Consider the following 16843-nt stretch of genomic DNA (forward strand, 5'->3'; position numbering starts at 1 on the left):
GGTGGGGCTGGTTACAGTTAAAGCGCATATGACACATTAGACAACATTTATGTTAAAAGTATTCTATTTAAGATTTTTTGCGACAAAGTGTTCCCAGCTTTCTTCTGTTCATTCATTTTTGTGATGTTTATAGATTCACATCCTGACAGGAAGTGACATAGATGGAGGCAAACAAGGTGTGTTTAGGATGAGTCTGCTGGGCTCTGGTGGGTGGTGCAAACAAATGGCTGCTGCTCCTGTGAGTGCCAGGTGCCTCATTTTAAACTTTTAAGTCAATGGGAAATGAGTCAAACTAGTATGAAACGTTACCTCTATCTATGTCACTTCCTGCCAGTACCTTAATAATCCAAATAAAACACTTTTCTGTACAACACTTCTTTGCTAAATTGCTGAATTCAGTGAAATAAAAAGATAATTATTAGCCTTAAAACATAGCCTTTAAAACAGATGTTAACCATCTAAATAAGTCATATTTTCCAAAGCACTAAAACTCATATGTAGGACCTTAAATAACACCATTATAGAATCGGAAAAAAAAGTTTAAATAGACCTAGTTAAAATCGAAGTTAATCGAAGTAGCTAGAAAAGCACGTAGGCTAAAACAACAGCATTAAAGAAAGTTACTTGTTTTTTTGTTTTGTTTTTCCAGGTCAAATAAATGATACACATTTACAGTGCTAGTTTTTACATGGCATAAATGAACATCATTGTTCTGTTTTCTGGTTATAGAAGTAGCACAGGTATCGAATAAAAGTATTATACTCATGTAACCGTAACTTGACCCACAAATGTTGCAAGGCGTTCTTCACAGCCAGAAACAACTGTCCCAGATGTGCTGCCACCAGCAGAGGGCGCTGTGGCTGCTCTGGATGCGCTGCGCCTCCAGGTCTGCAGCTTCCGATTACTGGGTCGAAGCGTTCACTGTTTAAACTTGTTTTCCTGCTCGTTGTTTTGCACCATGGCGTCTCTGAAGGACAACCTCATGCAGCAGCTGAGCTCCTTCGTGCACCAGAGGCTGCTGGCGGTGGCTCAGGAGATGCTCGGACAGGTGGAGAGGGCTCTGGCTTTGGCTCTGGACGGAGGAGAGCGACCTCAGAGCTGCACCGCTTCAGGTTTGAGCTTAAAGCAACTACGAACACCTCAGTTATTGTAATGTGTGGAGTTTGGTGAATGTCAGCGGTGAATAAATCAGGTGCATCTGTTTCGTGTCCATAAACTCTACGAAAAAGACGAACTACTATCTGGAAACAAAGAAACCTATTATTCATTTATTTCCCAGTGTGTAAACGATTCTGTGGGTTATTTATTTTCCTTATGAACCACTGTATGTTGAAGCAAACCAAGCTGTGATACAGGGGAGACTGTAATACAACGAGCCTATTTATTTGCTCACAAACAAGGAACCAAAGATTATCTAGATTTCAGTTGTTTTTTTCTTTTCCCACAGCCAGGGATATGGCTTTTGAGCAGAGTCTGGAAGAAAGTTGAATGGAATCGTTGCAGTAATGTAAACAAGGACTAGCTGCAAGTGCATGAGTGATAATAATCAAAGTATGTTCTTCTACAACTCGACAAAACAAGTATGGCCTTTAAGAGTGAAAACACAGAAACAACCACATCCTCTTTAACCTACCGCACAGGGGGCACAGTCAGGAAAGCAGCAGCCTCCCATTACACTGTTCTCAGATTTAATGTATTTTTGTTCTCGTTGACAGCAGCCTCTGAGGCCGACAGAACTTTTACAGACCCAGCTCATCCAGTGCCAGGTCCTGCTGCAACACAAAGTCACTACAGCCCAAAAGAGGAGCTTGTGCTGAGAATAACTGCAGATCAAAGCAACGACACACTGGATTGTACTTTGGGGGAGATGAAAGAGGAGGAAGAAATGTACGCCATTGAAGAACCTGAGGGGTTTATGGCGCCGTTGTCTGACGATGGTGATGATGATGATGATGATGTAGAACCTTCAAGAGATCTGAAGAACAATGAGTCTGAGCAGGCGGCCATTATAGAAGAGCGAAAGGTGACACAGTCTGGAGAGAAGCCATTCCACTGCGATGTTTGTGGGAAACGGTTCAAAAGCACCTGCAGTCTAACAACCCATAAACACATCCATACGGGAGATAAACTACATCATTGTGAGGTCTGTGAGAAATCCTTCACGATCAGAGGGAATCTGGAGAACCACATGCGCGTACACACGGGGGAGAAGCCGTTCTCCTGCGACATCTGCGGGAAAGGGTTCCGCGTGAAGTGGAACTTGAGCGCTCACGTGCGCACACACACGGGGGAGAGACCCTTCCACTGTGACGTCTGCGGCAAGGCGTTCACCAACAGCAGCGGTCTGACGAATCATAAACGCTCGCACACCGGGGAGAGGCCGTACTCCTGCGTGGCATGTGGGAAAACATTCAGTCGGAGTGGGCATCTGTCGCGACATGTGCACTGTTGCGGTGACCTGCCCTCTCCTCTGCCATCCCCGTTTGGTTGCCGCCCTCCTCGTCTGAGGCCAGGTGGGACCAATTGGCAATCAGGTGCACACACCTGGACTGTTCAAAATGACTCTCACTCACTCCACTGTCATGCACCGGGAGCAGCCCAACACCACGGCAGGAGCACAGGAAAACTCCTAAAAGACTCTAAATCAACACAAAACGCTGAGCGGGAACGGACTCATTTTTAAAACCTGAAGAGACTGCCGGTAAGCGCCAGCGCGTGCTTCTGTTGTTAATCCTGTGTTCAGTGCTATTTTGAATATATTGATTTTTGTGGTTTACCTGGGTTTCACATATAGTTTAGAAATTCATCACTGCATTTAATTAACTGTGGTAAACTTGTTAAAAGTATAAATAATGCAGTGTTTAAAATGTACTGTGTATAAAGTCATAGTTTAAAATAGTGTAAAAGTTAAAATCCTTAAAGGCTTAAATCATTTATAAAAGTGAAGGGTAAAATGTGCTATCCGTATCTACATATAAAACGCTATGAACTCCATAATTTAAAATGCATGTTAAAAATGTTAGCTTTCGTACTGAAAACTTGTGTTTGTATTTTTACTTATTGAGAATTTCTTTTCTGTTTTCACCAAGGTTTTTTACTAAACAAACCAACGATTGAAGTAAATAAAAGGAGAAAGACAACTTCTGTTGGCCTAGAGTAAATTCCTGTACATGACTTCAGTAGTGAGCCCATCTCACGTCAGGTGTGGGAACCCGCCCGTTAAAAAACTAGTAAACGGCTAGAAAAACCTGACAGTAAAAAACCGAGTCATAGAGGATCCAGAGGTCAGTGGAAGTAGCTGCAAGACGGATCTACTATCCAGACCTGTGGAGATCACCCAGAGTGCCTGCCGTGGTGTTGTCCCAAAAAAGTGCATCCTGTTCCAAAGAAGATGGCCGGAGTAAAGGCACTGGAGCAGCTAAAAATAGACAGGGCAAATGCCAAGAGACAATTTACCCGCCTTGCCAATACCATAACCCGCACCTATGCAGAGATGTCCGAGGAGGAGCTGAGAAACAGCCATTCGAAAATCATGCAAGCAGCAACCACAGTATTTGAGGCAAATGATGAAATAGAGGCCACACTGTGCTGTGCAGAAGATGCAGAGAAGGCACAAAGTGGGCAGCTTCAAGCCGATGTGGAAAAGGCTACAAAAGAATGTGAAGAGAGGCTGTATGATCTGTGGGAGCTTGGAGAGGTCGGAGCAATAAAGAATCCTCTCACCACATACTCCATTGAGTCCAAGCTCCCAGACATACTGAAGAAAGACTGGCTCCAGTATGCTGCAGATGATGGTAACGCTGTAAACATCCAAAACCGCTTTGACAAGCTACTTTCCTTCCTTAAAGGTCAGGAGCAAATCTATGAAACACTGGATCAACTACAAGACGAGGAGCCCAGCAGGAAGGACCCCCGATCAGAGCCCAAGCATGCCCGAACTAGAGCCACAAAATCCGGTGACTCTGCAAACTGCGTAGTCTGTGGGGACTCTAAGCACAGAAGGAAGCTTTATTTCTGCAACAAGTTTAAAACCCTCACACCTTCAAAGCGAGTGGAAGCAGCAGAAAAGCTTGGAGCCTGCAAAGAATGTTTAGAGGTTCATGACAAAAATGAACAATGTAAATCCTCAACCTACTTGTGCAAAAATGGTGAGTGTGATGATGAAGACATCCCCAACCACCACTACCTACTCTGTCAGAATGGAAACACATCCAAGAGGGCTGGATCAGGTTCAGTGGGAGGTGGCTTAACAGAAGCCCAAGAAGAATTCCTCTCACGACTGTCTCCTGAATTGGCTTTTCAATGTAGGAGAGCATTTTCCAACTCTGCCTCCAGGGTGACCAGTGTCTGCAATTCTGCAGAGAGTAGGCTTCTGACAGAGAGTGGACTCACTGAAGATCCTGTCCTAATGATGCTGTTAAGCGTCACAGCAAACTCAGGCAAGAAATTGGGCACCCTGATTGATCTTGCTTCGGATACCAATTACATAACCCATAAAGCTGCAAGAAACTTAAACCTTCAAAGTGAGTTAGTAACCCTCATCGTGAATGGAGTAGGTGGGATGAAGACGTCCATTAAAACCAAAAGGTACCTCCTAAAGCTGCGAGTCAAAGCATCTCAGGGCACACTGAAACCACATCAACTAGTGTGCTATGGCCTTGACAACATTGCGGAGGTCCATCAACATGCGTCGGCTCACAAACTCCGGAGCTTCTTCCCTGATGTCCCACTTCACGAGCTAGAGCGGCCCAGAGTCATCGACCTACTGATCAGCCACAAAGAAGGTCAGCTGGCACCCAAGAAGCTTCACTCCGTCGGGGACCTGGTGCTCTGGGACAGCCCGCTGGGCAAGACCGTGGGGGGCACGCATCCTGCCCTCTTTGAAAAGATAAGTAACGCAGCGCACCCGTCAATGACTCATTTTGCCCAGTGTATGAAAATCTCTGCCATAAGAACTGATCTCGCTTGTTCTCTCTCCTCCCAGATGCCCACTGGCCCAGCCATCCAAGTCACCTGTAAAGCAGAGTGTGGAGGCGGCTGCAGTAGCAAAACCTGCAAGCCAAAGGCAAAGTACCGTGCATCTAGAGGTGGGAAACCAGAGAGAACAAGCTGTGGCAATAGAGAACGTTGCAAGAAGCCACACGATGTCCAGGCCTCCCGCAGATCCTCGAGCCAGTTAAACCCTGCTATGGCTGAGATCTGCACAGCTCAAAGTGGGAGGACAAAGCCCAAGTCAAAGGTAACCAGAATAGTCCAGGAAGCAACTTGCAGCGCCAAACTTCATCCTGGCCCAGCTGATCGAACCTGGCTTCCAACTCAGCAAATGGAAGTGCAAGCGTCATCTGCCAATCATCTGCCCTTGCGTCCTGAGTGGCAGACGGGTCAAAGGTCCAGTCGTCCATCTGTGAGTGCTCGACTGTCCACACAAGATCCTGCTGTCGCCGCTGTAACGTATTCTAAGTTGCCTACCTGTCCTAGCCCATACTTACCTGTCCCGGGTCTTCACCTGAAAAAAAAAAAAAGAAAAAAAAAAAAAAGAAAAGGATACCTACCTGCAAGTCAACAAACTGTCCCTGCTGCGGATCTATCGTCAATCCCTCAAATAGAGCGGTGGGCAACAGATCACCTTGGGAGTCGTGCGACCTTCAAGAGGAAACCCCAGAAGCTCGAGTGGGAGGTGTTGCGGTGACCTGCCCTCTCCTCTGCCATCCCCGTTTGGTTGCCGCCCTCCTCGTCTGAGGCCAGGTGGGACCAATTGGCAATCAGGTGCACACACCTGGACTGTTCAAAATGACTCTCACTCACTCCACTGTCATGCACCGGGAGCAGCCCAACACCACGGCAGGAGCACAGGAAAACTCCTAAAAGACTCTAAATCAACACAAAACGCTGAGCGGGAACGGACTCATTTTTAAAACCTGAAGAGACTGCCGGTAAGCGCCAGCGCGTGCTTCTGTTGTTAATCCTGTGTTCAGTGCTATTTTGAATATATTGATTTTTGTGGTTTACCTGGGTTTCACATATAGTTTAGAAATTCATCACTGCATTTAATTAACTGTGGTAAACTTGTTAAAAGTATAAATAATGCAGTGTTTAAAATGTACTGTGTATAAAGTCATAGTTTAAAATAGTGTAAAAGTTAAAATCCTTAAAGGCTTAAATCATTTATAAAAGTGAAGGGTAAAATGTGCTATCCGTATCTACATATAAAACGCTATGAACTCCATAATTTAAAATGCATGTTAAAAATGTTAGCTTTCGTACTGAAAACTTGTGTTTGTATTTTTACTTATTGAGAATTTCTTTTCTGTTTTCACCAAGGTTTTTTACTAAACAAACCAACGATTGAAGTAAATAAAAGGAGAAAGACAACTTCTGTTGGCCTAGAGTAAATTCCTGTACATGACTTCAGTAGTGAGCCCATCTCACGTCAGGTGTGGGAACCCGCCCGTTAAAAAACTAGTAAACGGCTAGAAAAACCTGACATGCACAAAAAACAGTGCCGATTCCCAGCCGAGCACCAGCAGGAGCCTCCAGGCAGAGCAGCGACCTGAGAACGGAGAGAAGAAGAAGAAGGGAAGGTCACCTGTGGACTTTTGTGGGAGTCCGGTCTCCGCTCTCGTGTGAAGCTTTGGGGGCTGTTATTCTGTGAGGTCTGTGGTCAGGTGTTCTGCCAAAAACATGTACTGCTGCAGCATCAGAGAACACACTGCTGAGAGGAACGTCTGGTCCTCATCCAAATATAGCTCACACTCGTAGCACTGGGTCACGATTTCAAAATCTAAATCTAAATCGGATACTGTATTAATCTCTGTAGAGAAATCTCTTTAGAGAAATTAGTTCTCTGCATTTGACCCATCCTCAGTATCGCATGGGGCGACCTGTAGGAGCAGTGAGCTGCCAGGAGTGGCCGGCACTCGGGGACCCATCTCCATGATGTGGAGCCAGGCTGGTGGTCAGAAACACCTGGCTGGAGGATTAACCTATTGCACATGTTTTTTTATAACCTACCACTAACCTACGCAGACACGGGGAGAACATGCAAACTCCACACAGAGTTAAAGCTGGCATACTGTTATGTTCAATCTCGTTTTCCATAATAAGTCTGTTCCACCTTGTATTGCAGCTCAAAAATGCTTTGTTTGCTACCACATGGTTGTACTGCCATCAGTAGGTGGCACCATTGTCATTTTTGTGCCCAGCTTTCATGTTGTCATTCTGTTTTGACATGTTTATGAACTTGGAAACAATCTAGTTAAAATAGAAATGTTTTTTTTAATAAAACCCCGGACATGGAAACATATTGCACACACTGCATTTATGTCTGCAGACTAGGGCTGCTCGATTATAGAAAAAATAATAATCACGATTATTTTTGTCATAATTGAAATCACGATTATTCAAACGATTATTTGTTGCCTTTAAAAAAAAGTCTTTATTTTATTTATATATTTTTAAATTTTAAAAAAACAATGCTGAATATTTTCTGTTTTCTGAACAGTCATAAAAGTACAAATGATTTCAAATTTGCCTCGATTAAGGAGAGGTCTCTGTTTCACACCTGCCCCCTGCTGGCCAGCCCTCAAACCTGCACAAGTAAACTGAGCAGCGCGGCCTGATGACATCATCACACAGCGCTGTTTGTTTTTATGTCAGGCAAAAGCACGAGCCATGACACGAGAAATGCGAATGGAAAATAATCCCAGCGCCATGAAATAATGCAAGTCTGCTTTGCCAGAAATTAGAAAAATAAAAACTAATCGATTATGCTAATTTTGTAATCGTTTAGTGTAATAATCAAAATCGTAATCGAATTTCGATCAATTGCACAGCCCTACTGCAGACAACAAATCCAAAAAGCAGCAAAATAATGGGAAGAGAATTTACAAAAGCTCAATAGAGTTCGGGAAATTCTACAGTTACCATGGAGATCCGCCATCTTTGCAGCTGTTCATTGACTAACATTAGCCAAAAACAGTACAAAAAGTGGAGAAAAAAGCCGTGGAACAACCTGCTGAGCTACTGCTGGTAAATACATCTAACACACTGTGGTGTCCAAGTGTTTTAATGTGAACAATAACTGCAGTATTTTAACTTTTAAAATCTCCATTAGTTTTACAATTGCTGCTTCACATCCCGGGTTTAGCTGGAGGCGGGAAACTGGATTCCTGTCTGTTTCCATTGTAGCTGTTGTCATAGTAACGATATACAAATGTCTATCTTGTTGGAAATATCAGATAAACCTTATTTTTTCGTCTTTATCGTGTCATCCCTCTTGTTCTTGCAGCTTTAGCCACAACGTGACATTTTTTAGTTGTAGTTTTACGCTTAGATTTAGTTTAATCTTATTTTTCATGATCACTTCCTGCCTCCAGCTGCTGTCACTGATGATGTAAGCAGCGAAAGGGTCTAATGTTACTTTTTCATATTTAAAGATTTTGCTATACTTCATGACAAGCTGTGACATAAACCTCAATCAAAAAAAAATCAATTCTTTCCACTCCCGAACATCTTCCATTGTCTCCTTTAAACTCCAAACCAGGCGCTGTTACTGCTCCAGGATCAGCAGCAGACCTGATTAAGATTGTGATTTTAAAAACATTTCAGAACATTTCGTTACATAAGGAATGAAGTCCACATGACAGGTTGAAATAGATATTTATTTTCCACCAAATAAAAACCAAACAAAGGTTGAAGCACAGACAGCAGATAGCACACATAAATAATGCATCCACACTTCAAAAATAGAGCTTCCCTTCGGTCTCCAACATTCAGAAAAGGCTGCAGTCTGTGCGCGACGAGCCAACGCTTTTGAAAATGCCTTTATACCAGCGCCAGCTTTGAGTAGGTAGCTTCTATACAGTAATCTATGGGCTCGGCCCCGAATGATTGTTTCTCACCCTGACTATGTCACAATTCAAACACTGCTCATGAGTAAAAGTCCGTCAGAGCTGCACAGAATGAGGCAGGTCATTGTACTCACTGAATACAAACCATAAAACCAAGTGAACTTACAAAATATGGAACAAAGTAGAACATGGAACTTTCTTCAGTGGAAAATAAAGTACTTTAAATTGGACAATAAACTCGAAAGTATCTCACGAAAATGTGTCTAAAATCAGCGTTGATACATGTTTGGATAATGTTCACGGTCAGCCTTAAGATCAATGCTCAAATCGACAGAACAAAGTGCTGTATTGTGACATTAAACTTATTTTTGGAAGGGGATAATGATAGTTTCCGAACTACAGCTCTAGGACAGGATAGACTTCTGAGCAGAACAAGAAGTTTAACAATGAATGTCGGCTTTTAAGGCAAGGCAACTTTTAAATCAAAATAATCCAGTTGGTTCATGACTTGCTATAGTTATCACAACTTCTTTTCTTTTTTACATTTGTATTATGCTTCTTAATTCAAATGAGCACAAAGAAGCGTTAAACACCCATAACGGCTGCCAGGGACTCTGTATATTAGGGTCATGAGTGAGTCTCAGCTTTATATTTGGAAGGAGTTTTCCCTCCTCCCATGATAACACTAATGTCTTCGCTTTAGAAAAAAAAACAATGGACTAATTGTAGCTTACATACTCCTTTTGGAAGTCCGAAGGAACTGGGGGGGGGGGGGGGGGCAGACAACGGACGTTCTTTGCTCTCATCACTTGTCCCTCTTCAAATCAGTATTGGACACAGGCTTGTCATTCTTACCTCGGCGTGTTTGTCTTAATATGCACAACATCGCTCAATTTTTTCTTTTCGCTGTTATTATTAAGGGGAAAGCCTCCCTCTGTCCATTTCACAGTAACATGTAAAACTAAACTCTCACCACTGGCATTACCCCCATCAAGCAAAGTAACAGCCTGAACAAATCCACCCACCAGGTAAAAAAATCACTTAATTTAACCTCAAATTTGGGGCAGATTTGAATCATTTTAGGTTCAACTCTACATAAATAAAAACATAAAACCATCACAACCATCAACATCCTAATAAATAAAAGGCAAAAATGACACTTAATTCCTTTGCAAAAGCGTGAAAAATGATGGGCCGGGTCGACGAGCGTTTTTATGACTGCATGAACTGTGTGGACTTGAGTAAACAGTTTGTTTCTCTTTAGATTTCCTGGTAGGCCGACTTGGGAGCTGTGAAGTCGTCCTCACCGCTCCTGCAGAAAAAGAAATGAGACATTTTTACTTTTATTTTGAAAGGAGGGAGGAAGAACGAGCAAGGAGGCCCACTGTGCTGGTTTGGTAATGTGACCAGTTCATGTAAATAATGAATGAGGAGAACCAAAGGGAGCGCAAGAAGCAAGTCACAATACAGTACAATGCAGCAGTCTACATTACCAAGCCAGCATTCTTTATTACAGACTGGGTTTAGTCCAGGTTTAGTTCCTTGCCCTATTAAAGCATTCCCCATTACTGGTCCTCTTTGCAGATGAAACCAATATGTTTTGTTCTGACGATAACCTTGATCAACTAATGGAAGTAATAGGCGTAGAATAAAAAATAAAAAAATCATGGTTTGATTCTAACTAAATTTAAGTAAAACGAAATGAATGTTATTTTGTCGGCGCAGTAAGAAAGTAAATGCACAATTACAAATAAATGGATCAGTTATTGAAATTGTGAAAAAAAACAATTCTTGGAGTAATAATTGATGATGAAATTCGATGGAAAGGTCATATAGAACATATTGGGAACAAAATATCAAACATTTCTATAATGCAGAAGTCAAAGTACTTTTAAGATCATAAATCACTTCATATTTTGTATTGTTCACTGGTTTTACCCTATCTAAGAGATTGTGCTGAGATTTGGGGAAACAAATAATGATTTCATTAACTCGTCTTCAAAAAAGAGTCATGAGAATTATCAACAAATCCGGTTATATCTAGATCATCCCAACATACTGTTCTTGGAATCAAAAGTCATTAAATTTGCTCGTAGATGATCAAACAACCTAAATAATGTTCAGAGTACAGCAGAATAGAACACCTTACCAAACAATATACAAAAACATCTTCTCACACAACAAAATGTGTACAGCCTCAGGATCAGCTGATGGCCTTACATTTACAATAAAACATTCAAATCAACTATGAATGAACAGTTTTTGTGATTCCATTACGGTGCCAAATTATGGAATGATTTTTTTTTTTTTATATGACACAACAGAAGTGAATGTGCTTCTTTTTAATTTTTCAGAAAATAGTTTGCCTTGTTATTATTGCTATTTAGTTATTTTCTTTTGAGATTTGAAAAACTATATAGGAACAGGAAATGGATGTCATCAACTGTGTTTGGAATAGGGGGTGGGGTTCAATAAGTTAAACTTCTCCTCACTCCTTTTTGGACATGTGCATATGTATATTTGGCTTTTCAAGTGAACTGACAAGTTTGCTTTTGTCTGTTTGATTTGTTACAGCCTTTAAGTTTAAAATGTTGTAAAGGTGCGTCATGTTGCTCACATGTTCCAAATAAAGAATAAAGAATAAAGAAAGAAAGAAAGTTTAGTCCTGTCCAGGCTGAGTTCAGTTTTAGTCATGATTTTCCCATTAACTTCCATTGCAGCCTTGTTTAGAACTGATTTGATGTTTTACTAAGACTTTGTTTTGACACAATGAAAAAACAAATTGCTAAAATCAAATGGTTTGGCAAAATATGGCAGTTATCATCATATATTATGCATCTTATAGCCACCAAAGCATGAAACTTTATTAACTAGTAACATTTACATGTCCCTGTTTAAATTGACCACTGTAAATCTGCATCCAGCCCAGAGCCGATGCTGTAGTAGCAGTGTCATGTTATAATGTGGCAGCTGGGGTTTGTGTTTAGAGCCGTTTGATAAAACACTCAGCTATTTACTCAGGGAAAACAAAGGGCCGCGTCTTTGTTTGTCTAAAGTGCCTCAGCTCTGACTTTGATTTGGCTCAAATCAGAAGAGAAGAGACATGACGGTTTAATTTGGGAACTTGCACAGGGAACAAAGCGTTATCGATACAGCATCAGAAATACCTACAGTTTGTAAATCCTGGAGCCAGACACGAGACCTGGTTTAGTCCTTTGTTTAACCCATGGTCATATCCAATTAAGTCTGGCTTAAAGATTGATTTAGTCCTAATTTAGGCCCATTTTTTTCTTTGAAAAAAGTTCATACCGTCTTCTTAGATTAAACTACTACTGATTGTTCTTTTAGTGAGACAGAAGGTTTGTTTACCTGCTTCACTAGTTTCAATCACTTTGTAATTGTGATCAAAACTAGTAAAGCAGGTAAACAAACCCTCTGTCTTACTACTACTGTCTTATCAGTAGTAGCCCCATTTTTGTTGTGTATTCGTCATGTGAAAAATATACCAAGCAATAATCAAAGAACAACTTACTGACACTTTCAACATATGCTGTCATTTAAAACTTTTTTTTCTATTTTGGAGTCCTGTCCTTGAAGTTGCCAATTATTTCCACAGTTTTTAATCAGTCGTTGCTAAATGGTGTAAGCTATAACTGCCTGGTCAGCTGCTGAACTGGACAAGAAACAAGAGGGAACAGTGAAAGAGGTCTTAATCCAATCACACAGTGACATAAAGTATGATAGCTCTTCATGATCCATTTCTTCTGAGCAAGTAAAAACATGACGATCCAGTCCAGGAGCTTAGTAACTTCTGCAGAACCCGCAATGGTGGTGGTTGAAGAAAGTAGAAAGAGGTTGTGCTAGTATTGACTATTGGTTGTGGTGGAGTAAAAGAGTTGATATAAATAGTGTCAGTGGTACAGCAGAGGAAGTAGTAGTTATTCTTGGTTTCACAGTTATAATAGTAGCATCAGTTTAACAGACACCACTACAGTGAGTCAGCTCTGCGCATGGACAGCACTTCTCTATGAAAGACAAACGTGGAGTCGACAACAAGGCAAGCCCAGGCCTGAATAAGCTGACGACAGATCTACAGCTACAAACCTGCAAGCTACAGAACACAGCAGCATTGAAGCTTTCCCTCCTCGTACTGGACACACTCGATCCCACATTACCAAGACATCGTGTGAAGACGAGCTCCCCGACTTCGCCGCCTGACTGTGGAAATCAGCTGCATTGATCATTGTTAATAACAGCGTTTGGTTAAACTCTGCTACTTTAGTATGAGCTGTCGTCCTCGGAGTAAAATAATTGTGAGAGAAATAGTGTGACGTTTAAAATGGCATCAGAAAGCTCTACACCAGCAGCTGCTTCCTGCATAAACCCCGTATTGCTCCATTCATGAATTCCCCATGGCCTCACCTCGTCTCTTCTTCTTTGAGCCTCTGCGCCGCCTGCTTCGACTGCTTTATCTGTAAGTCCAGTCTCTGTAAGAAGTCTTTGGCGGACAGCTCCTCCGGGTTCTGGGCCGGTGCTGGGTCCTCGGGGGGCGGCGAGGGCGGGGGAGAGGGTTCCTCGATGTCCTGGAGCATGACGCAGGGCGAGTCCGCGTCCTGACCGGCGGAGTCGTTATCGGGCGACTCCAGCGAGAGTCCGTTAAATATGAAGCGTTTCTGAGTGAGCACCGGTATGTTCAGGATGCTCTTCAGGAAAATGCAGTCGTTGTTGAAGAGCTTGTTGGCCCGTTTGATGTGCTCCATCTGGGACAAGGAGACAGCAGAGGAAAAGGCAGAGTTTGCAAATAGAATAATCCCGCTGCATCGTATTTAAGACAAGAATGCATTTTGAGGACAGATTTAAAACTACGGAAATATGAACTGCAAGATCAATGGTTCTCAAACAAGTGGTACGCTGGGTCATCTGCAATTTTAGACTTTACTCGATTTATAGATCATATAAATGCTTTAATAATGCTTTGGGAATGGGTGTTTTTTTCTGGTTTAGACATTGTTTACACCCAGTTTGACAAAATTCGGCTTAAAATGTAATCTAAATTCTGTTTAGTCCTGATTTGATCTAGGCCTGGTGATACTATGGTGTCTGATGAAGTGATGCTTGGGGTGAAAAGTTTGAGAACCACTGACGGCAATAAACTAATACAAGAATCAAAAGCATTTCAGAGCATGTTTGTCCAAGGGTTGTCTTAGAAAATAAACAATTTTTTCTCCATTTTTTGTTGATATTTTTGTTGTACCATCTGAGGAACTGCAAATGTGAATGCTAATCAATTAAAATGATCCATGCAAAACCACCATGCGGGACTTCTCTTGTATTGATTGGATCTTTGATCAGTTGTACAGACGACTCCATTAAACATGGCACATTTGATAAAATATTGTTTAGAGACTTTCTGACCCAGAGAAGACTAAACTGCGAGGTAACTTTGTAGTTCTACAGGCGAGGCGGTAGCACAGCGGTTAGCACTCGTGCTGTCACAGCCAGAAGGTCCGGGTTCGATGCCCGGCCGGGGGGCCTTTCTGTGTGGAGTTTGCATGTTCTCCCCATGTCTGCGTAGGTTTTCCCTACCACTAAAAACATGTACAATAGGCCTGAATGAATCTAGTGTGAGTGAGTGGTGGCACAGACTGGTAGCCTCGCTTCTGTCAGTCTGGCAGCTGTGGCTACAATAGTAGCTTACCATCACTAAGCATGAATAAATAAGGAATAGAGTGAGTATGGTGCTTTGAGAAACTTGGCAATACAGGCTTGTAAAGCGCAATACAACTGTAAGCCATTATCATTATTTTTACATTTATTTATACTGTACTTCATACACAAGGTAACTCAATGCGCCAAAGCTGTGTTTAATAACATGAAAATGGATAGCAGTTGTTGAATCAGGTCACATTTATCATTTAAGAATTTTGGATTTTATGTCATGTTTGACAAATAGTTCCTCAAAGTGAACTCCATTTTAAATCAGTGACAGTTAGACCACAACCTTTGCCATTTCCTTTGTCATGGGGTGAGTTCCTTAAACCAGGGGGTGCAAAAGGTACATAGCAAGATTTTTTATTTATTTTTTAAATGTTTGCACCCTCAGTTTTGCATCACAATAAACTTAAACAACAAGGATCTGTATCTCAGGCAGGGAGGCGTGGAGCTCGTGTTAACTTGCTGTTTCAAAGGTGCGGCACAGTGATACAGCTACAGGTGCTCGTGCTTCACGGCTAGAAGGTCTCGGGTTCGATTCCCATCTGGACAGAGCCTTTCTGTGTGGAGTTTGGATGTTCTCCCCGTGCCTGTGTAAGTTTCCTCCGGGTACTCCGATTTCCCATTACCACTAAAAACATGTACAATAGGCCAAAATGAATGTAGTGTGTGAGTGTGAGGACGGAGGGGCCGATGGCACAAACTGGTAGCCTCGTTTCCGTAAGTTTAACCCCAAGGGGCAGGTGTACTACAGTGTAGCGCTTTGAGCACCTCGGTAATAGCACAATGCAAGTGTACGCCATTATTATTAGCGATGCAATGTGGGGATGCAACAATTACAAGCCGCCAAGTGAAATATCTTAAGCGAAATTAAAACACAATGTGGTAGTTGCCACACATTTGTCCAGTGTCAAAGGGAACAAAAGAGTTCTGACCAGATTCATCCCATTTTCCACGGATATTCCGTGTTAGGAGAATTGGTGACAACCTCTGTGAGCTGTCCATGGTCTACCCGCCAAAAGCCCAAAGTGAAAATGGTAAGTAGTCACACCTCTGTGGCCTGCTGGGCATGCAAAGCAATCAAGGAACCATTCAGTCTCATTCACGCGCCAAAGTACGCAGACAATGCAGGTATTGGAATCGAAACTGCCAGCCTTCCGCTTATTAGAAGACTCACTCTAAAAGTTGGCAAATCCTGTCAATCCTCTAAAGACAATTAATGATTCAAAGTGAAAAAATGTAATCTAACGACTTGTAGTCAACATCTTTCTCATCATAAACCGACATTGCTTCAAATTGAACGTGGCAAGTCAAAGCTTGTCCATTGAGTTCAGCCAAGGATAAGTTGAGGTGCATTATGTAAGGTTATGCGGCTGATAAAGCACACGCATGTAGCCTCTACCGATGGACTTTATCTACGCATTTACTCTTACCGTAACCCCGTATTTGAGCGCTATCCCCTGCAGGGTGTCACTGTCCGTAACCCGATGCTCGATGTATTTTTCCCCCAGAGAGGCCGACACGCTGGCTGTGCTGCCGTAGGAGCGGATCTTTGTTCGGGCCAGGCTCTGGGACAGCTCGCTCTCCGACTCAGACCCGGACCTAGAGCGAGGGAAGATGGGCTGCCCGAAACGTCCTCCTCCTGCCCCATCGCGCATCGGCAGGACAGGCGAGAACTCCGCCATCTTCCAACGGCCGAACCAAACACTGCGCCGCCCGGGTGTTGTCCCTCTGTGGGGCCGTGGCGGAGGGGGAGCCGGTGGGGTTATGTCGCAGGAAGAGCCCCGTCCTGCAGAACCGCAGAGAAAAGCGACATGTTTTCGGGACCTCAGCCTCTTGGTAACGGAGCTGCTTCTGTCGTGTATCCGCTACATTGACGTCACCACGTACGGACGTACAGCTGAGGGAAAGTCACTTCCGGTATCATTCCTTCATCATAATAAATCAGGAAAATGTTTATGAATGTCTATGAATAGGTTTTGTTGTTTTTTGATTGATTGATTGATTGATTGATTGATTGAACACTCGATTTTACCCAAAATTAATCGTCCTAAATGTTTGGTTAGTAAAGAATATTTTCAAAAACACTAATACCAAAAAGTGAACCAATTGAACACATATTTTGGTTCAGATGAGGTGCTTGAATACAATAAGTTTCTCTTTAATATGAGCCAACGTAATGGTTCAGGCACTTCCAAACCTTTATTTTAGAGCCATTTCATGTTTCTGGCCCTGAAATAAAGACCAACTTTTCTTTTTGTATGCAAATCAGCACCATAGTT

General features: G+C 42.4%; 2 protein-coding genes across 2 annotated transcripts; one reads left to right on the forward strand and one right to left on the reverse strand.

Moving 5' to 3' along the window:
- Positions 1-931: 931 nt before the first annotated feature.
- LOC306962351 (uncharacterized protein) lies at positions 932-5019 on the forward strand (the record flags this gene model as incomplete). The annotated part of the gene is made up of 5 exons (XM_079555470.1): positions 932-1112; positions 1716-2513; positions 3492-3956; positions 4557-4892; positions 4985-5019. The coding sequence occupies exons 1-5, from the start codon at positions 959-961 to the stop codon at positions 5017-5019; spliced, it is 1788 nt and encodes a 595-aa protein (XP_079411596.1). The 5' UTR covers positions 932-958.
- A 4868-nt stretch (positions 5020-9887) lies between these two features.
- On the reverse strand, positions 9888-16457 carry lysmd2 (LysM, putative peptidoglycan-binding, domain containing 2). The gene is made up of 3 exons (XM_079555259.1): positions 15995-16457; positions 13272-13609; positions 9888-10161 (listed from the first exon to the last, which is right to left on the reverse strand). Exons 1-3 carry the CDS (start codon positions 16244-16246, stop codon positions 10110-10112), a joined length of 642 nt encoding a protein of 213 aa, XP_079411385.1. The 5' UTR covers positions 16247-16457; the 3' UTR covers positions 9888-10109.
- Between the last annotated feature and the right edge of the window lie 386 nt (positions 16458-16843).

Source organism: Gobius niger (genome assembly GCF_951799975.1).
Source record: "Gobius niger genome assembly, chromosome: 4".
In the NCBI taxonomy this organism is placed as follows: domain Eukaryota; kingdom Metazoa; phylum Chordata; class Actinopteri; order Gobiiformes; family Gobiidae; genus Gobius; species Gobius niger.

Coding starts and splice junctions, on each gene's coding strand:
- lysmd2 (XM_079555259.1), bottom strand. CDS start 16,246: ATGGCGGAGTTCTCGCCTGTCCTGCCGATGCGCGATGGGGCAGGAGGA. Junction 13,610..15,994: donor CGCTCAAATACGGGGTTACG/GTAAGAGTAAAT, acceptor TCCTTGTCCCAG/ATGGAGCACATCAAACGGGC. Junction 10,162..13,271: donor CTCAAAGAAGAAGAGACGAG/GTGAGGCCATGG, acceptor CTTTTTCTGCAG/GAGCGGTGAGGACGACTTCA.